The sequence below is a fragment of the Ceratotherium simum genome, chromosome 2, assembly GCF_057802395.1.
Source record: "Ceratotherium simum simum isolate JZ-2026a chromosome 2, ASM5780239v1, whole genome shotgun sequence".
Lineage (NCBI taxonomy): Eukaryota > Metazoa > Chordata > Mammalia > Perissodactyla > Rhinocerotidae > Ceratotherium > Ceratotherium simum.
The window spans coordinates 99208314-99229530 of record NC_141901.1 but is presented as its reverse complement, the minus strand read 5'-3'; the positions used below and the strand labels follow the sequence as shown (position 1 = coordinate 99229530).

Sequence of the window (21217 nt, the reverse complement as noted above, 5' to 3'; positions counted from 1 at the left end):
TAACCATCATGAACCAGCCTAATAACTCACGAGAGGCTATGAAAAGCAGGTGTGCAGACTCGATTAAAACGCGCAAAACACCCGCACGACGCAGGCAAAGGCGCTCCGCCCTCACATCGCCCAGCGCCGCTGCGAGGCCCGGGGACGTCTGCGCCGGGAGCCGGACCCCGCGGCCACCGCGCGCCGGGCCTGCTGACCCCGGGCCCCGCTCGCGGCCGAGCCCCGGCCGGAGCCTGCGCGCGACGCCGGGGCTCCGATTGGCCGCGCGCCGGGAGGAGGGGTCTGGAGGGGAGGAGGGAGGAGGGGCGAGGGGGCCAGGCCTGTCTCTGCGCGTCCCGGCCCCTCCTCGCCCAGGTCGACCCGGTCCCCGCTCCTCCCGCCCCCCTCCCTGCCCCTCCCTGCGCGTCCCGACCCCCTCCCGCCGCTCCCGCCCCTCCGCTGGCCGCCGGCCTCGTGCGGGTTCGGGGCAAATTGCAGCGGCTGCGGAAATCACCGGGGGTGGAGGGGCGGGCACGGGAATCGATCGCAACTTCTGCAAAGTCTCGTGCGATCCAGACGCGCGAGGGAACCCGGAGGCCGAGGAGCCGCAGCCCGGCTCGGACCGCGCTCGAGAGCGGAGGGCAGTGGGGGAGGCAGAGCGCGCCCTGCGGTGGCAGAGCCTCCGGATTTGGAGTAAAAAAGAAAAAAAAAAAAAAATCTCCAAGAAGCCTGCAATTGGCCAACAGCTTTTAAAAAAATCTCTTCCGGGTTTTCAACGGTTCCAAGTTTATTTCGATTTTTTTTAATGCAAAAAAAAGGGGGACAGCAAATGAAGCAATTCGTCTGAACATTTTAAAGTTTCTCACGTACTCTTTTTACATTGCAATGGTACGTGGTGCATCTTAAACTTTCTATTTCGCGTTTATACGACATGCGTTTTATAAACAACAATAATGGTAGAATGGTTTTGTTTAATGGCTAAGACTTTAAAATTTCTCTAGCTTGCATATGCATTTAAGTGATTGCTGGTAAATGTCTATTGTGATGGTTTTGTTTTAAAGATGTAGCTTTGTGGATGGCGTTTTTTGCTATGTGCAGCGGAGACCCGGTTTCCTTTTTTTTTCCCCCCCGAGATTTGAAAAAATTGCTGAGCTTCACAGATTTTTTTCCTCCTAGCGCTTGCTCGGTTCCAGAAAGGGGAAAAAAATCCTGTACGTGCTGTGTTCTGTAAAAAAGACGTCTGGCCTCAGCAGTCAACCTAACCCGAAAAGAAATGTCTGGACCCGGAGAATAATTGACGATTCGATCCTCTAATCAATGGGACAGCATGGGAGATTGACAAAAGCTTCATCCAATCATGAGGAAGCTTGGGTGTGCAATGGCTCGCAGTAGCCAGGGGGGCGGGCACAGAGGCTCTGAAGTTCTCTGCGGCTCCGGAGGGATGGTGTGGTTCAAGCTGTCAAGGCGGCAGGCTCTTCCGGATTTAGCAAGCACAATAGGAAAGAGTTTTCGAATTTAAGAAAAAAGAACTGATTGGGGGATTTTTGCTGAATCGTATGCCTCTTTCATTGCTTTTTGGAAAAAGTCAGAAAAATTCTGCTACAGAAATATTTGTTTGCATTAATCATTATTTTTAAATTCAGGGAAGTTGTTAACTATTGTGGAAGGCGAGGTTCAACTTTTTAAAATGTGTGGCTTAAACACTTGCGTGAACTGTGGAGCTGTCGTGAGCTTTGGGAAGTGATCTGTTGCATGCTCAGCATTGCAAAACCTCACTCTGCTTGTCTTAGAAGCTTTGGCTTTTCAAGAGCTTTGAAGGCATGGTTCAGGCAAGCCTCTCGAACTCTAAACAGCTTTAAGGGAGAGAGAATGTTTCACAGGTGGACTGACAGCTGTTTTATACATTTGAAAGAAAGGGGGGAAAAGTTTTTTCTTGACTTTTCTTGAATTCTGCTGTTTACATGTATGGTCAGTAGCAAATAGGACATTGACTGGCCAAGTGCGCATTTCTTCTTGTTGCCACAACAACCCCTGCGGAGGGTTCCTGTGGCAGATTGCTGACTCGGCAACTCGGCTGGAGTCTGGCCTGGGACAAGCCTTTGACACCAGTCCAGTGGGAACCAACTGCAGTAGCTTGTCTTGGAGACAGTAACTGGCAGCCTCTGACTAAAATATATCCCTCTCTTCCTTCTTGCTGAGCATTGTAGACACCTAATTCTGTTGGGAAATGAATGGAAAATAATATGGGCTCTTTCCCATCTTTGGATTAAATTCCCATCCAGCTATTTCCTAAGGGTTTAGGCCTTCTAATCAAATCTGGTTTGAAAATTTGATGTAAGAATCCACTTGGATGCTCCGTTCAGCAGCAGGACTCAATTTAGGAATATATGCATATAAGAAAAATCTGTGCACAAGTGACCAGCAGGTCAAAAAACTAGAAAAGAAAAATGTTGGAAAATGTTAGTGATAAAGTTAATCCTGGTAAGAACTACAGTTAATGGTGTTGTCAGTTGTGAACCCCAATTTTATCTTCACTGCTTTGGGCGTTAAAATCCAAATCATATTAATAAGATCTTCCTATTAAATAACCTCTGACATAAGTGGTATTTGAGATGTACACATAAGTGAAACCTCATTGACGTAATTTATACATCTAAGAGGATTTCACTAAAACTGGCAAGGTAACATTTCTGCAAATAAAACACAGTAAATGCAAGGCTGGGCTGTGTGCCAGGAAGAATATGGATAGCAGAGAGCATGACAGGAGGCTCCTTTACGCAGAGACAATCCCATTTCGAGACAGCCTCCCAGCACTTGCAAAATAAATGATTGGAGGGGCTATTTCCAATAAGGGGTTTCTCCTTCCTAACAATGGGTCATTTATGTGATTGCAGTAAACTAGTTTTCATACTTCACCTGCGTCTCCCACACTGGTCTCTCCTCTCCTTCTTCTCTCCTCCCTCCATCCCTGCCCTTTCTCCAGTGTCTCAGTATCTTTGTGAACTCTGGACGAAGATTTACTTCTGCAACTTGGGAAGAGGGGAGAGAGTTGGAAATGTTTTTTACCCCCAGCCTGCCCTTTGAGGAACATCTGTTTCTTTGTGTGTGTGTTTAAATTTATGCCTGTTGGAGAGAAAGTTACCAGAAGCCTTTCTGTAACTGTAACTCTTCTACTGTATTTTTCTCAGTCCGGTTTCCAAAGGCTGTAGCTGGAACCGTGCTTTGTGGAGTTTCCCCGCCTCCCTCCTCGGCGGGTAGGAGCGCGGAGCGGATGTGAAGGGCTTTGGTGCTGAACTTGGAGCCAGCCCTTGCCTAGAGGGCGCAAACAATCGTCCCAGATCCAAAAGTCTTACGGAGGGCGCCAAAAGTTACTTAAGATAATATTGCTAACCGCAGAGAGCTGGAAATCGCGGGCACGTCCACTGCTGCAACAAAAGAAGTTTTTAAAGTAGAAATATCAGCATTAAATTACTTTTCCCCATTTTTTTTTAAACCAGGGCAACATGCCAATCCTTTTTAAAAACTCTTCCTTTTTTTCTTGAGATTCAATTAAAAGTAAGAATCTCTGCTGTTTTGGGAAGAGGCAGATGTGAAGTCTCTCAATACACCAAAAGAGAGATTTTTAATCCGCTCCGGAAGAGCGCTTCCCAGGAGGGCACGCTCGGACAGTAACTTCTGCTGTGCCTCAGTTCCATGTTGGGACCGCCAGCCAGCAACTTCTGTCGAGGAAACTTGGAGCGAGTTGAAGTTATAGATCCCAGCAAAGGTTTCCGTGGCCAGGGATGTTGTTTCTGAAACTCGGCTGCGCTTGTAGGACATTTCTCCCCCACTGAAATCCAAGAGGAACCAAGGAAAAGCAGTTGTTTAGTTTGGAAAATGGGACTCTCGCATTAAAGGTTTAAGTCATTATTTCCCCTCACCTCTTAATAAACAATCTGAGAGATGTCCAAGGATATGTAGGAGTGGGGTATGGGAAAATGGTCTCTTGAGAATTCAGGATTATTTCAGCAATAAAGTAACTGGAAAACAAACAAAATAACTTTAGACAGATGCAGAATATTTCAGAGAGTTTTATTCTGCTTTCTGCAGGAGCGTATTTCTTGCTCCCTTACTTTAAAAAAGGGGAGAGGGCAGTCTGAATGAGTGGCCTTAACCTTCCCCTCACCCTTACCCGCAGGGTGGGCACTCCTAGGGGAATGTCCCCCTGTCAGCTTGCTAGCTGTGCAGCCTCTGCCAAGGTGCAGGTTCCCGTCTCTGGGCCAGTGTCTTTCCTCCGGGAATTTTGAGCAGGATTCGCAAATGCAGCGGGCTGTAAACTAGAGGGAGGGAGAGAAGGAGAAGACATGGGGGTCTGGAGGAAGGAGGTACACTTTTTTTTTTTCCAGCAGGGAGGAGAGCCTAGAGAGAAAATATGAGGTTAAAAAAACTGGAAAAGCAGGCTTATCGGCAACTTGCCAAACCCTAAAAACCACCCCTCTTTTCTGCCAAAACAATACTTTAGCAAACCTAAAATAATTGCAGGAAGCTCTTTTCCATTTCAAGAACTATTACCTGGGGGAGGAAAAAAGAGGGATTCTTAAACGGCACCCCTGCAGAGGTGTCCCTGGAACAGGGACGGTAATGATGGCTTGTGCCCAGTTCTGGGCACGCATTTGTGGACCAGAATATCCTCCTTCCCTAAGGGGACATGCCTTTCACATATTTTTTCCTCCGAAAAAGAAAAAGATGTCGAAGCTAACGCACTGCTCTTGCTGAACGTGGTAGAACTTTTTCTATGGCGTCTGTGCTCAAACCCACTGGTTTCACAGTTCTGGGAGGAGAACGCTCGTTAATCTCCGCCTCCCTTTCTCCAGACAACCCCCCCCAAACCCGGTGAATCTTCTGTGCGAATCCCCCCCCCACCCACACCCCTGCTTCTGAATGCCACAGGACTGAAACGGCACAAAGTTTGCCGGATTTCGTGCATAATTACCTCTGCCGACGATCTATTCCCACAGAAAGCTTCGTGGAGAGATTACAATGCTTTGAGCCGTACCGCATTTCAGAGGCAAAAAAAGTTACCTAGGAGGTCGGATTTTTTAGAAAAATTAGCATCCACGCCAGTCTGCCCCCGCCGTGCGCCCGCTCTCGACGCCCACGCGGTGGGCCGGCGGGCACCTGGCGGACCCTGTCCTCCCCGCACGGCGTCCGCGGAGGTCTGCGGCGCGGGGGCAGGGCCGGGAAAGTAGTTTTGTTTGCTCAAGCACATCCTGTGCGGCCTCTGCTGCCCGGAGCTCAGCCTGAAACCGCGCCGCGCCGCGCTCCCCGGTCCTGCGGGGCGGGGGGGCCGGGAGCAGGGGGGCGGAGAGGAGCGGAGAGGAGGGGGGAAGAGCGAGAGGAGAGAGGAGGGGAGGAGAGGGGAGCGGCGGAGCGAGCGGGGGAGAGCCCGGAGCGCCAGGCGAGAGCGAGGCGCCGGCGGAGAGGGACCGCCGGCCGCTCCGCCGCAGCCCCCCCGGCGCCGCAGCCGCCCCCCCGTCCCCCGCCGGCCGTGCGGTGCGGAGCGGAGCCGAGCGAGGCGCGGCGGCGGGCAGGGCGGGCGGCGGCGCTGCGCCTTTAACGCCCGGCCGCGGACATGCCCAGCGCCGAGTAGGCTCGAGGCGGGGTTAAAGTTCGGCGCGTGGAGCGGCAGGAGCGCGGCGGCCGCGGGAGCCGCGGCGATGTGAGCGCGGGGCTCCCGCCTGTCCCTCGGCGCCCGCACTCGCCGGTCCCCGCGCGCTCGGCAGCGATGTACTCTCCGCTCTGCCTCACGCAGGTAGGCGGGGGCCGGGCCGGGCCGGGCGGGGGCTGCGGGCCGGCGGGGGCTGCGGGCCGGTGCGGGCGGCGCGTGTCTACGCGGCTCCGTGCGGGGCCCGCGCGCGCGTGTGCGGGGCCGCGGCCGGCGGAAAGTAACTTTGTCTCCACGCGGCCCCCTCCCCGCCGTCCGCGGCACGGGCTCATGGCGCCCCGAGGACCGCGCTCGGGACGCGGGGCTGCGGCCGGCTCGGCGCCCGCACGTGTTGGCGGCCGCGGCCCCGCGCGCGCAGGGCGGCCGGAGCGGCCCCGGTGCGGGAGGGCTCGGCCCGCGCCCGCCGCCCCCGGCTCTCCGCCCGCTCCGGTGCCGGCGCGGGGCCGCGGGGCTCGGCGGAGCGGGGCTGCGTGGGCGCGCGTCCCCCGCGGATCCCGCGTCCCCGCCGCCGCGTCCGGGAAAGTTGGCGCCGGACGAGCCGCGCTGCGCAGGAGGCCCGGGCGCCGCTCTCCTCGGCGGGCGTGGGTCTCGGTCCCCGCCGTCCGCTCCGGGCGCTCCCTTTCCATCCCTTCGCGGCTGCTCCGCCCCGGGCCGAATACTGAAACTTCAGGGCTCCAAATCTGGGCCTTTTTGAATATATGATTTATTTTTGTTTGACTAAAAGGCATGAAATTAAAGTGATTTTGCTCTTTAAAAAAAAAGAGGAAAAATGCGTGAGCCTTCATACTGTTTGGTACATTGGGATCTGACCATTAATCACTCCACGAAGTTGTATGCTTCATGCAAAGTGTTTATTCACCGTCCCTGGAAAACCTACCGCCACCGCTTGCCTTCCTGCAGCAGGAGATAACGGTTTAACCCGAATACTTTCTGGAAGGCTAGAAAGTATCAATAGTTTTCTTTCTCCTCTCTCGATTCTGGACTTATTTCCCACATGACGTCCCTTCTTATTGCAATATCCAGCGGTAATAGTACTGGCTATTTGATCTCAGAAGACTCTTAAATGCATCTTTTATGTTGAAATGGCCTGTTTGGGATTTAGGCCTAGCATTAATAATGGATAGCAGTTGCTTTTAGTTATTGTAAAAGTTTTTTTATTTTCCCTTAACAAACTTCTAAAGTTCTTATTTTAGTAACTTGTGGAAGTATGGAATGAAACTTTTCCAACCACTTCTGGTGAGGTTCACAATTGCATATGGATAAGATGCAAAGTGTAAGATAATTTGAGTGAGTTACTACTACAGTGAAAATGCTGAGATTCGAAGGCTGAAGTTGTAGCTGGCAGGAGTTTGCAACACAGAACTTGCAGATAATACCAGTGTGCAGCGGTGGGAAAGGACCCTCACAGACACCTTAGCGTCTCTGGAGCCGACCCTCAGAAGAGAGATTTATGTTTAGGGCTGGTGCCCATGTGGGGATACCTGTGTGTCTATGCAGGCCCAGAGCACAGTCACGTGTTTGACAAGGTTGGGTTCTCCTGGTTCATGAGCTATTATCACATTAACAAAGTTGGATTAAAAAAAAATTGGCGGTGTGATTGATACATTCACTAGGCCTTCTTCTGCAAACACCACTAAGAGAAATGCTTACTTAAGCTAATAGTTTATAAAGAAAATATACACTAAATAGTGAATGAAGGCCATATATTTTATGAGTTCTTTTAAAAATGGATTTACCATTTATTTAACTTGCTGGAATATTTATAAAGCTTTAGAGTCAGTTTTAAAAAGAAAAACTTAGGTAGTTTATCGGTCATTAAAGAAAGTCTAGTAAGCCCAGTGATAAAAGTACTCTAAATGGAAAAGTAAACACCATATACGTGTATGCAATTTTTAAAAACTTTATCAGGAAAATGCCAGACACCTTATTTTAACCTATATAGACATATCATAACCAAATCATGTACCTGGCTCTAGAATGAGAACCCGGTAGAAATTTATAGGTGAACGTTTAAAAGAAGTAGTCCCAGAAATATCAGCATTCAGTGGTTCTTAAACTTGGCTTCCTTACAAACAGATCACCGAGTAAGATGCTGATTCAAAGTCATACTACTTTTGAAACAGGTTTTCAGGTTTGTTTTTATTGGTGGCCTGTAACTTTTTCACTGAGTACATATGTAAAATAGTCTTTGTTTTCTCTGGTATACTTCTGAAATACTACATACCTTATGGTGATATGTGCAGCAACATGATTTATAAGGGCGTACTATTTTTTAAAACTAATTTCTGCTGTGCCTGGACATTTCCTGCGAGTTAGTGGTATTTTTTAGTTTGATGTTCTGGAATATTTCTAATTGTGAGTTGAGGAAGGTAAGTAGCACTTTAGTTGTACGTGTGAGTAAAGTTATACAAAATACTGTGCACTTTTATTGGCACATTCTTGAAAGCTTTGGGGAGTAATAAGTTGTAAATACTTTTGATGCAAAATTGGGGGCTTAGATTATTCTTAATGATTACTTGTCATAGTTGGCCTCATTTAAGGATTTTTCTGATGAGATATATGGACATTTGGTTGGCAGGTAAACAAAATCCTTGTGAACGCAAAGGAACGCAGTTCGCAGTTCTCTGAGAAGCATATTGGGAGTATCTTTGAACACTGAAATACCGTATTAGAATGTTTATTTAAAATGTTTATCATCATTAATAGAGTTTTTTAGTAAGATAACATTTTAAGGTAAATATGAATTGTTTGGAGCTAAGTTATTCTTTGCATTATAGAATGGGGCTGAGACTTTAAAATGAAATCCTCCGTTTGGTGAAGGCTCAGTTTGTAGTTGAGGTCGACTCCACGAGTTCTCCGTGTGCTACCACAGAGCCTCGGTCCTCAGCATGTCCTGTGTATAGAGGAAAATCAGTCAGTGTGAAGGACTGTTTCACACCCAAAATTTATGTATTTTAGAGCATTTCAAGGATGAGCTCAGAATTTAGTAATGTTTAAATGCTTTGCGGTTTGGCATATACGTTATTAGATAAACCGTGCCTTGAAAAATGCCCCCCCCCATTTCTCTCTTCTAAGGTATGGCAATAAGAAAGATTCTCAAACATCAGAAATTAAAAAATGCTAATGGTTTGTGGTAAAGAATAATTCTTGTATTTTTCTGTGTTCTCTCTCTACTTAAAGAATGCACACATTATAAAAGCTGACTTCTCTTTTGGATTCTTTTATTGAAAAGAGCAGTTTTCAAAGCTAAACTTGAAATACAGAGCCTGAAATTTGTCGAGAGAGGAGAAAAATAAATGTCAGTTACTGAAATGATTTATTATGTAGTATATTACTATATACTTACTTTAAAAAAAACCGGTTGTATGTAGTGTTTAGATGATTATAATTTATAATATTTTAACAGACTTGATTGTTAAAATATTTTACCAATTTTAACCACTCAGTTTACATATGAACATTTAAAAATTTGGTAATTGCTTTAATAATAATATTTTGGACATTCCAGTTACTTGTGCCTCTGAAGTATATATTTAGATGGATATTACAAACTGAAAAAGAATGCATTTTATAATATCTGTCTGTCCTACACTCTTTTAAAAAGGATCATCAAATATCTCTTTGGTTTTCTTATCCTCATTTATTTGAAAGTAAATTATCTTTTGGGGGGAGTTGTGCGGCGGAGAGAAGTTACGTAAGACTACTGTGGGTTCATCAAAAGTTAGATGTACTCAAAGCTTTGTGGAGGTTACTGTTTAATTTTTTTTAATTTTATATTTATATTTCTTTGGAAAATGTCAATTAAAGAATCAAACATTTTCAAAAATCAGTAAGAAAAATTTAAATGTTTTAAATTCAATTTTATTTTTAAATTGCTTGAATTTTGAGAAACCATGAGGATTTTCCTGGAGTCTTGGAAACGTTGAATATACCAGGTTCTCTGTTTCTCCGTGAGAAGATGCCTGAAATATTATTTCCAAAAATTAAATAACTTATTCTGTTTTTCAAGGATGATTATTACCGAAGGTATTTCACGATCATATCAGTAAATTAAATGTATTTATTTGCAACAGTGTTGTCACGATGCATTCTGTTTACTATCTGGCGTGTACGCTTTTCTTTGTTTTTTCCTTTTTTTCTCCTTTTTGTTTTATTCCCATAGTATCAGCAACTATGTCTTGGACATAGATCTTTTATTTTAGTCTGATGAATATCAAATTCTTCTCTTCTTTTGTATATGGAGCTGCCAAATTTTTCCAAGTTTGTGACTCAAAAGAATTATGTGCAGCTGTAGTACTTAAAAAGGAATTAAGATGTTACCAGAATGACTGAGGAACAGATCAGAGTCTACATGCAATATTTGTAGAGGGAAAATCTTTGTTTTCATTGATCATGGAGTGATTTTTGCTCCTGGACTTCCATAAACACTGACTGGCATCTGCATGTTTAGGATCTGCCAATCTGGCCGGGGAGCTCTGGCTGCGCCACCAGTGGTGAGGTCAAGGCTGGAGCAGTGTTACATGTGCCTTCCTTGAAATGGGGTTAAGATTATACGTTGTTGTAAGCATTTCAGTAAACTTCGCTCACTATCGGAAGGATTCCGGACCTCGGCCCGACGATAGAACCTGGTACCCTTTGGTGAACATGTCAAAACGTTTTTTAACTTTTAGCAATTTTCTTCTTTGAGATTGTGAGAAATGATACTGACAGTTTTCTTTTTTTCCTCTGGGACTTCCCATAGGGATCTTCTGTATGATTTTGGGAATGTAGTGCTTGAATCAAATTTCAAGTGAAATAAGGATATTTTTTTTAAGGTGACCATCTGAAGAAAAGTTGTTTCCTTTGTTTTCATTATAGTCATATTTTTGTTTGTGTTCCTTTCCCTAGGATGAATTCCATCCTTTCATCGAAGCACTTCTGCCCCACGTCCGAGCCTTCGCCTACACGTGGTTCAACCTGCAGGCCCGAAAACGAAAATACTTCAAAAAACATGAAAAGCGTATGTCAAAAGAGGAAGAGAGAGCTGTGAAGGATGAGTTGCTGAGTGAAAAACCAGAGGTCAAGCAGAAGTGGGCGTCTCGACTTCTGGCCAAGTTGCGGAAAGACATCCGACCTGAGTACCGGGAGGATTTTGTTCTCACAGTCACGGGCAAGAAGCCGCCGTGCTGTGTCCTTTCCAACCCTGACCAGAAGGGCAAGATGCGCAGAATTGACTGCCTCCGCCAGGCAGATAAAGTCTGGAGGTTGGACCTTGTCATGGTGATTTTATTTAAAGGTATTCCGCTGGAAAGTACTGATGGGGAGCGCCTGGTGAAGTCAGCACAGTGCTCCAACCCAGGGCTCTGCGTCCAGCCACACCACATAGGGGTTTCTGTTAAGGAGCTCGACTTGTATTTGGCATACTTTGTGCACGCGGCAGGTAAGTGCGGGCTGAGAAGGCGCTCCTCTCGCTTGTGTGTGTTTCTTTCCTGATGCCCTCTGCATGTGCCTGGCCACCCCTGAGTTTCCGAAGTCGCAGGCCTCATACCTCTGGACAGTGTGGTCCCCCAGGTGGACCGTCAGAACAGCCAGCAGCCACAGGTGTGAGGTGCCCCCATTCACGGGCAAGAGCATAGCTCGGAGGGAGTTCTCGCTCTGCTCAGGGCTTTTGGCAACAGCGTTATTAAAGGTGTTGGTAGTCAGTTATGTGATAGTTTAAGTCACGTTCTTTGATGGTGGACGCAAAGCTTCGTGAAAACCCCTGTTGGATAGAGTGGGTTCTAACAGGCAGGTGACCTGGTTAGAACTCGTTGAGTCTCTTTAGTTGTTTTCTTCTGGGAGTGTTGTTAACCCACGGGACCTTCTGGAACCCCTTACTAATTAAGAAGAGGTTGGAGGTAAGATGACTATCAAGTTGCTGATCATTAACGAAGGAAAAAATCATTAATACGAAAACTTAGTAGCTTTGTATTTAGGAATTCTTAGTGTTCTAAGGTAGCTAAGGGAAAAAACAGACCAGCTCTAAGTAGTGATGGAGAGGTTAATCTTCAAAGTAACCACCTGTTACTTTGAAGTAACACAACTTTCTCAGTGTGTACTAGCACACTGAGAAATCGATAATTGATTTAATGAGTTGTTTTGATTTGAATTAAAGTTCTTTATTGTTTCCAGGCTGTTTTCAAGGCATGTCATACCTGTGCATATTACACTGTTTAGAGTGGCATTCAGGATAAACTGTTGAGGACTGGATACAGTAATGCATTTCTGCTTTGTTCCTTTCGTCTTATTTTAGACAAAAGGCTCATTGTGTTCTGTTGGAAGCTCAGGCCTTGTGTAACTTGTTGACTTTTTATGTGTGTATATCGGTCTTGCAAGATCACCTACATCACAGTTACTTGAGCCAGATGGAAGAAGGAATGTTGTGGAATCCTACCAGTAGGTTGTTCTGCAGTTCATATATTTACGTTTTTTTTTCCTCAAAGGAGAGAGAAGATGTTACCTGTAAAATCAACACTGCACTGTTTTGCAAAACCTTGTTAATTCTAAAAATGTGATCTGTTTTTTAGAGGAGTCAGCTGATAGCCTAGTCTCTATTATTTTTCTCAATACGTTTTAGAAAGAGAACTTTTGTTATCCCTCTGTCCTTACATAAGAAACTGGAGAAATTAACTTTGCAAGCATGTCACATCGACATTTGCATTCTGTTGGCAGGGGACACTTGAGTATTTTAGAGGATGTGATCTGTAAATGTTCCAAATATTTGGGTTTTTGAAAATGTATCCTTAATTATAAGAAGTGCCTGTTGCTTCAGCCGGTTCTGGGTATTGAGAATGAAAAGGTAGCACCTCTCAAGTGACCTCTAAACAGGAACAAGCAGCCCTGTCTTAACCCCCTTCACCCTGTTGTTACTCTGTCTATTGAAAAAGCAAAGTCAAAATTTTAAAAAATATATTTGCATACATAAGTGCAGATTCTGATAGGGAAAGGCAAGATGCAAGAAAAGTGTGTGTGTCATAAGCGCCGTCAGGCAGCAGTCATTAAAATCTTGTGTTGAATGTTCTTGAGATTTAGAAAAGTAAATTTATAAGTTACAGTAATTGTTCTAATTGACAACCTAGAAAATCAAGTGTGCCCACAGGTGATGCATGTGTTGGTGTGTGCTTCCTTACGGGGTGGCCGCGAAGGTTCCTGAGGGCTCGGGCAGCACCCATTTCGTCTTGGCTGTGAGCATCTCCCTCAGTCAGAGAGAGGCAGCCTTCCAGCTGTTGCCGGTACAGGGGTTCCTGCTGGGCGTTGGCGGTTTGTCGCTGTGCTGTTGTTCCAGACTCCAGAGTTTACACACTTCTGGTTGTTTCAGTACCTGGCGGGTACAGTTGGCGTTCTTATTGCTTAGGACGGATTTGTTGACAGCAGCGGGGATCAGACCACCTTTTGGCGTTGTTTTCCTGAGTATCCCAGAATCCCCCGTCAGGCCTGAACGCCGGCCAAGTGTCAGGCCATTGGCTTTCAGGAGCCGGCGCAGCGATGGCCGCTCCACCACACGCAGCAGGACGACCGCAAGAGAAAATACTCAGGGCCTTTTGTCTGAAAATGTTTCACGTTGGATTCCAGAGATTTCGAGACCTGTTATTTGTGGAAGGGAAGCTGCCAGTACAAACAGGAGGTAGATCGGGCAGCTTGTGTACGATGCTTTGACAAGCGTGTGTTCTAATACTAAAGATGTGTAAACACTAAACAGTGTTTTTACCTTAAAGTTCTGAGAATGAGCCAGTATTGGCAGGAGGCAGAGGCCCTGAAACGTGCTTCCAGAAACATGCCAAAATCATTGTAGCCTTTTCACCTTTAATGCGCCCCCTCCTTTCTTTTAAAATGTGCTTTTTTTTTTCCCCCCACCAAAATGCCATTTTTTCCCCTAGATGGCCATAAAAGGGAGATCTTTTTTTCCTTCTAATGATGTGTACAATAATGACTGCTTCGTGCCCCGGCCTCTTTGGTAGGAAGTTGGCACCTTAGAGAGAACACACAGGTGAATCCTGGGAGCTAATGCAGAATCAATCACTTTTTAAAATCACAGGTGGTTTATTCTAAGACTTATTGAGATGCTAAAATACAGTACATAAACTACGTTCCAATTTTTTTCTCTAAATCCATTGGCGTTAGAACTGTGTGAATTGTGTGCCTGATAAACAATAAAATTGGAGCGATTCCATAAGCCTGAGAATTTCATCTCGTTAAAAGTCTAAAAGAGTAAAACCATTTTATGCCCTTAGTTTGGTCTCTGTTTGGGTCGTCCTTCCCATGGATCATGTGACCGCTTGGAGAAATTATTGTTTGTGGCACATGGCTTTCTTTGTGGGCGTGCAACAGTAAAGCTAATTTATGGCTGGTCTTTACCAGATGATCTGTATCAGAATCGACAATATACCCGGCACGTGGCAAGGTCACAATTTAAATTGTTAAGGTCATGACCTTAGCCACCAGGCATTTGACCTTTTAGATAAAGTTAACCTTTGCTCATTAGTAGGCACTCAACCGAGAACTTTCTGGAGAGTTTTTTTTTTTAAACTGCTTCTGTATAACTTCTGGTAATGTAATCAGATTCTAGAAGGAGTCTCAGTTGCTTTAGTTAAATTTTGTAAGAGGTTAGACTTTCTAAGGATTCATCTCTAGGATAGAGGTAGGTTGCTGTATCTGGGCCACAGAATGACAGAGTCACATTTATTTCTGGGAGTTGTTACCTGCTGTGTGCTAGAATGAGAGCTCTGAGGCAGCTGTGTGGAGAGATTTAAGAACTAAAACTAAACAAACAGATTTATGTTTAAGTCGGCTGAGGCCTTTGCTAATTGTCGAGAGGCACTAGGCCCCAAAAGCTGAATCACGGTGAGCATCTTCACTTTTTGCAGATGAGGAATTTTCTGAGATTGGAAGTATTTTTAGCGATCTTAAAATTTGCTTTGAAAGACTGATAAATGAGCAAAATTTGTCAGATAGTTGCTGAAATTGTTAGTTAGCCAGTGACAGAGCGAACTGAGTTTGTCCTAATGGTATCATGAGTGCTTGTTAGTTTTAAGGTAGAAAGTGAACATTTTTGCACAGTAATGTTTCAGCACGATAGTGACTGACGGCTTCCTGCCACCCCGTGACTGCCTTTCCTTGGTGTTGCCTGGACCAGGAGGAGCTGTCCGGGCAGCGTCTCAGAGGTCTGCCCCTCGTCCTGGAAACTGTCCTCAGTGTCACTGATGGCCACATCACCTGTGCCGTGTTCTTCGCTTACTTCTGCCGTCGTGACGGCTCGTTTTAAATTACTTACGTTACTGCCAGTTTTGCTCTCTGTCACGTACTATTCCATTTCAACAAAGAGAGCGGGAGTCCCATTCAGGTGCATTTTAGCTGTGTTTTGGCTTCGTGATTGCCATTCCTTCATAGAGCCACCGAGAAAGCCGTGATATGCAGATAGACCAGATGGTCATGTTGACAGATTGAGAATTCACTTCCTACTGCTTCAGAGCAGGTGTAAGATTTGGAGTGTCTGTGCAGGAGCCTGTGTGCATGAGTGTGCACATCCAGGCTGCACAGAGTGCTGTGTAGGGCAATGGGAAGGATTCCTTTTTCTTAAAAAGCTGTTACTTTAAATACAATGTAACTATATGCATAATGTATCAGTGCACATAGAATAATTATTGTAAAATTTTTAAATAAATAATGTTAGATTGTTACAGTTTATGATTTTACGCCAAATTAGTTATGATAGTTTCTTAATATTTAGGTAACTTACCATGTTAGTTTGCGGGAGTGTTGCGTACCTAAAATATATTCAGTATAGTCTGTGAGCAGGTGTGTGTGTGTTGGTGTTGACACTCAAGTCTAGGATTAACATTATGTAATAAGACTTCTTCAGGACCTTGATAAACTCCCTAGTAGAAAGTTGTGCAGTTAGGTCCTGTGATTTATAATAAATTTTATTTGGGAAGAGAAGGAGTAAGACTAATACACAGTGATATTTAAAATTAAGAGAGCGAGTACCACCCTATCTCAAATTCTAACTCTACCCTTAAACTAAAACCAAGGTGGATTTAGTGGCTGATTGATCTACTGTAAATTATTGGTATATTCACATAATATTAGAAAATTTCATTTATCTTTTTAATTATCTGTCAGTTCTTCACAGGAGACAGCACTAATAATCAACAAGTTTGAGATAAATATGGCTTTTACATTCTCGAGCGTTTTCTGCGTAACCTGAGGATAGTAACAATATCCTTTATCTAGAATGTAGTGAAAAAGATGGAAATCCAAAGGCAGGGAGTGTCCAGGAATGGGGAGAAAGTTGTTCTGGAGTGAACCTGTGAACCAGGGTCAGCTCATTTATGGCTGAGAGGCCCCGAGTGTTGGTAAGGAATTTCCCAATGCTACTGGCTTGGATCTGCCCTGTCTTCTCTTCCACCCAGTGATGAATAGCATTAATTTAAACCTATTTAGGGCTAGTGTGGGAGAAACCACAGCCTTTGTTGTGGTCACTGCTGTACACAGTAGGGCTGGGTGTTTCACTTGGTTAAGGCCTCAAGCTGCTTCCAGAGGATGCAGAACAGCCTGTTGGTTTCTTAAAACTTGCACAGAAGCAGCAACAATTCTAATTGCTCACAAATGTTAATATAGATTATTGAAAACACTTTTGAGGTTAGAATAGAAGAAAAAAACATAAAGTACAGATTGAATTGAGTGAATGTGCTTAATACCGGTTTATTATCATTTCAGCAATAATTTCCCCGTGTTTATTTAGAGGTTAGATCTTTCTTTTAAATACATTATAAATTGTAAATCCTCAGGAGGTGGTGTTAGGGGAAGGAAGAAGTCAGGTGGGGGAGGAAGGGAATGAATGAAGTGGCATGCTTTGTTAAAAGAAACATAAAACCATGAACTTAATCGCAAATGGAGATGCTGTGAAAAGTGTTTTCATTTAAGTAATGACTGTAAAAGGATCCCAAGCAGAAGATACCAAGTGGAGAATTTTATAATCCACCTCCCTGCAATTTTTGACATATCTTTTTTCAGACTAAGGGACTGTTTGGGGCTTTCAGAGTTTCTATTCAAATTTTTAGAAAGAAAAGTTTCACGAAAGTTCTTTTTAGTGTTTGGGGGTCAGTTAGGGGCACTGGTGTGCATACGCTTGGACAAGGGGCTCTGGAGATGTTTATTGTTATCACCATTTTGCTTTTTAAGGTGGTAACTTAGTGTTGTCAGCATTTCGGCTGTCTCCCACTAAGGCAGCTGTAAGACACAGATCATTCATCTAGCTTTAGTGTGCCAGAATTACCAGAATTCTCTAGCTGCTGCAAAGACAGAAATGACGTTTTCCCCAAAATATCAGAAAACAATGCTTCATGTTTTATGATAATTGCACAGTGTAAATGTGTATTTTATGTAATGGAATTAGTCCTCCCATTAATATTCCGGTTAAATAAACATGGCTTATGAGGCAAAGAAATAAGTCCACAAATGACAAATTGCAGCAACTCCATAGCAGAGAATATTTTTATTGTTCTGTTTGTAAAAGAAGCTAAATAAGATAAAATTAAGAGAAAGAAGTTGTGTGTTATGTATTTTGGTGAGTGTTGGTCTTCTTTAATATGTAATATATTGCTAAGCCCAAACCCGCAAATGATGAGGGTGACCCTAATAAACACAGGAGATCGAAGTGGAGTAGCTTTAATGTCCTTTGATGACTTTAAGCTTATTTCTCTTCATGTCTTTCACATACTTTCCTAGTGGTAAATATTTTGGATCTGGATCAGTTGAGAGTAGGTAAAAGGAGATGGATGGAAGGAAGGAAGGCAGGAAGGCAAATAAGGTTTATTTAGTGTCTAGTTTGTGGCAAGCACTGTACTAAGTTTTGCCATACTTTGTAGCTTTCTTTTCTTATTTTTTTTTTTGTTGTAACTTCACAGCACTGTTGTGAATAAGTAATACACTCTCCATTTGTGCAGAAAAGAGTCTCAGAGTGGCCAAGTGACTTGTGCAGAGCAGGACTAACCCAGGCCTTCTGATTCCACACCCTGTGCTCTTAAAAATAAAATTCAGACCCGTTTTATATCCCTCTTATAGCCTGTTGTCTGGGGTTGGATGTCATTTGAATGGTATCACACACCTACCTTGAATCAAAGGGGAACTAAAACATCCAAATCCGAACATTTCCCCGGAGGTATTTTGCTGAAGTTCACTTCTTAGCCACAGAACGAGGCCGTGCTCTGTTAGGGGCAAGAGAAATGGTCTTATGATTCTCAGGGTTGGGGTCAGAAATCTGGAATGACTTGTTCTTTCTTGTTTTTAGAATGTTGAAGTTTAGTGAATAAAAGCATTATGACAGGTTTAAGAATTTTTCTTATTTTTTTTTTTGTAAGATAAGTGAATTGGTTCTAGATGCCTTGGGAAGCCATTGAGAATTAAAGCAAGCATTATTTTAAAAATCAGAATTGCATATATTATGTTACTAGGTGGATTTTTGTACATATTTTTTATATGCACAAGAGATAGATTTCTAACTTCTGTTAATGATTAGATTTAAAATTTTAAATTTACTTTGCTCCAAAAAGATCTTTTGATTATGGCCTTGTCTATAATTATTTAAAAGAAAGTAAAAACATAATTTTATTAGTTAAAAAATTATTTTTTAATTTAAAAGAGAAAGAAGAAAAATTGAAAATAGAGATAAGTTTCATCTTAATGCCCTTAAATGACTAATTTATTGACGGATTTATTTAATGCCCTTATTTTCATTTCTTTAAACTTAGGTAAGATTAGTTCTTAATGATTTCAGTGCAGAAATTCAAAGCCTCACTCAAGATGAATTTTATAATTGTAAATAGAAAAAAATGACCAATAATTATAATTTTTACTACATTAATTCATTATATAGATTAATTCTTTTAGGGTTTATTTAAAAAATAAGTTGCTGAACTGTACTTATATTGAACAAAATAGAAATGTAACTTTCTTTTTAAGTTTCTTTTTTAGAAATGCTAGTAAATCTAAAAGTTAGGGTTGTGGAGTTTCAGTTATGCCAGAAAGAGAAAACTGAGGTAAGAGAATAAAAGTGATGAAATTGGAAACAAAAGAAGATTGGAATGAAAAATAGGACTCACACCCCAGTGTTCTCTTCATCAAGTCCCATGCTGCCTGCCTCCTGAGGTCTCTGGTGGTGTTTGTGGTGGTCCCAGTAACCTGTGAGTGTCCAGACAGAAGCTGTTTTTGGAACATATATGTTCACATAAATATTTTAATGGCTTTTTTTTTTCAATGCTCTGGGTTAAAAAAGTGAGATGAAATAAAAGTAACAATAAAACATATTTAAAAAATGAATGCTGTTTAAAAATTGGTCTGTTTAAAAATCGGTCTGTACGTCTGTGGAGCATCTGCATTGTCAGGCTTTGTCTTTGTTGCTGTGATTTGGGTGATTTTATTTCCTGTTGTGATTTTGCCAGCCCACGATTGGACAGTGCAGCGTGTTCACACTGTTGGGGAGATGGAGCTGTGGTGAGTCACATAGCTTGGTCTGAGTGGTAATTTTTGGAGGGAAAGGTGTTTGTCAGCAGGTAATAGGAACAGTGGTGCTACAATATCAATTTACATTTAGTTTTCAAAATTAGGGACATCATCTTTAATATAGGAAACTCAGAACTGTCTCTTCTGTGTAATGCGCCCGCCTCTTACCTCTGCCCCATTGGAAATATTTAGAATTCTGTGTATTTTAATCTTCAAGGGATTGGTTATTTAATTTTAAGCTCCTAGGTAAAGTGAATGTTGTACGTACAGGATCCCGTCTTTGTCACTTTGAAATATCCCATTGCCTTTCAAAGGAGCTGACATCACAGGTCCTTAGGTTGACAAATTCTCATCAACTTTTGTGAAAATTTTGGCTGCAGAAGGAGTCGAGTCAAAAGAGGACCATAGACAGATGGGTTTCAGTGTTCAGATGACACCAAGCCCCTCTTCATGGCAGTTTTCAACATTCCAAATGAATGAGGAATGGAAATGCTTAGAGCTTACTATAGAAGGAGTACTTAAGATACTGTGTATCTGCATGTAAACCTTTGTAGCACACTACTGAACAGAGCTGTATGGGCTCAGATATAATAGCAGATTAGCAATGAAAGTCGTAAATATCTTTTATGCTGAATATAATTCATAAATGATATTAGATATTAAAAATATTGTAGATGGAAGACAGTGTATACCTAAGAATATGTTTTTAGCATTTAGCAATTGAAAGTTAAAGATAAGTGGGTTACAAACATTTAGGATAATAATTTGCAAAAGCTCTTCTGCATCTTTGTATGACTGACAAGATTTTTGCATGGATGCATATTATATAAAATTGCTAACTTACTCAAGTTTCTGATTGATGCGTTTAGTTGGCTTTTCTCCCCTTCTTTTAAACGGTAGAGGTTCTCTTTTGGAGAGTGTTTCAAGTAACTTCTGAGAATGAAGTCTTTGTAACTGGATGCTGTTCAACAGCATAACTATTGTTGTACGTTCCTGTGAGGGAAAGACGGTCCTTGCAGTCCTTTTCTTGTATAGCCTCTTAACATGTCACAAGGACTTTTATTAAGAATTCTTTTTTCTTTTAAATGTACTTTTGGAAGTCCCTCCCCCTCCTTACCCAGTCTAGAATTACAGTGGTTTTTAAGAAGATTCAAATGAATTTTTAAAATTTTCTTGGCACATTCACTGTATAGACAAAAGTCTCTTGAAAAAGGTTCTGGAAGTCATGTATTTTAGATTTTCTGTGAAACAAAGTGGGCATGGAAATTAACAGAGAAGTGCCATCTCACTGGGCCCGAGACGTGGACAGTTCTTTGGAGAACGAGGGAACTGCAGTCTGAAATGTTACGGTTGAAGAACTAATTGTTCTAAAGGTATTTGCTCCTCGTCTCAGAAAAGACAGTGGACACGCAGAATGGATAAATGTAATCCTTTGTACTTTTACCGCCTACATTTTTAAACTACAGTGACTCTGATTTCTCTAGAAAGGTCAGAGGTTTCAGACAGAAAGCTTTGTAATTCTTCAGAGAGAGACATTTTCAGTTTTGCTGTATAAAGACTGATTCTGCATGGCTCTTTACTTTGTTTGCAGTTGAGCCTCGGAGGTGCTGGGGTGGGGCGATGCTGAGTAAGTGAAGCTGGGTTGTGAGACAGCGGAATTGGGGGCGGCAGACACATTGGAGGGGAACATAGGTTCACATTTTTGGCCCTTTGTTACCAATCGCCGTGTTTAAAAGTGAGGACAGAGCAGCTGTAAGAGTGCGTTTGGCTTTGTGCTAGAATATTCTATGACACTCTTCAGGCACCTCAAGGAGTTTACGTGTCTGGGTCCCATTTCTTAGGGTTGGCTTTGTTGGTTTTCTAAATTGTGGATATGGGTTTCTTTGGTTTTATGTGGTTTCTTTGTTTCTATTTTGTTTTCCGTTTGGACTTCTCCCAGTTTTGGAGGAGTTTTCATGTTGGGTGGTGGGGGCGAGTGGAGACGGTAGATGCCTTTTGTTGTGGGTTCTCCTGTGA

General features: G+C 43.2%; 1 protein-coding gene across 1 annotated transcript in view; it reads left to right on the top strand.

The window, feature by feature from the left end:
- The first annotated feature begins 808 nt into the window (after positions 1 to 808).
- Positions 809 to 21217, top strand: part of NFIA (nuclear factor I A) — a 353376-nt gene continuing 332967 nt past the window's right edge. Inside the window, exons 1-2 of the mRNA XM_087417277.1 lie at positions 809 to 867; positions 10571 to 11102. Of these exons, the coding sequence (XP_087273403.1) occupies positions 865 to 867; positions 10571 to 11102 (535 nt within the window). The 5' untranslated portion in view covers positions 809 to 864. The remainder of the gene's footprint in view (positions 868 to 10570; positions 11103 to 21217) is intronic.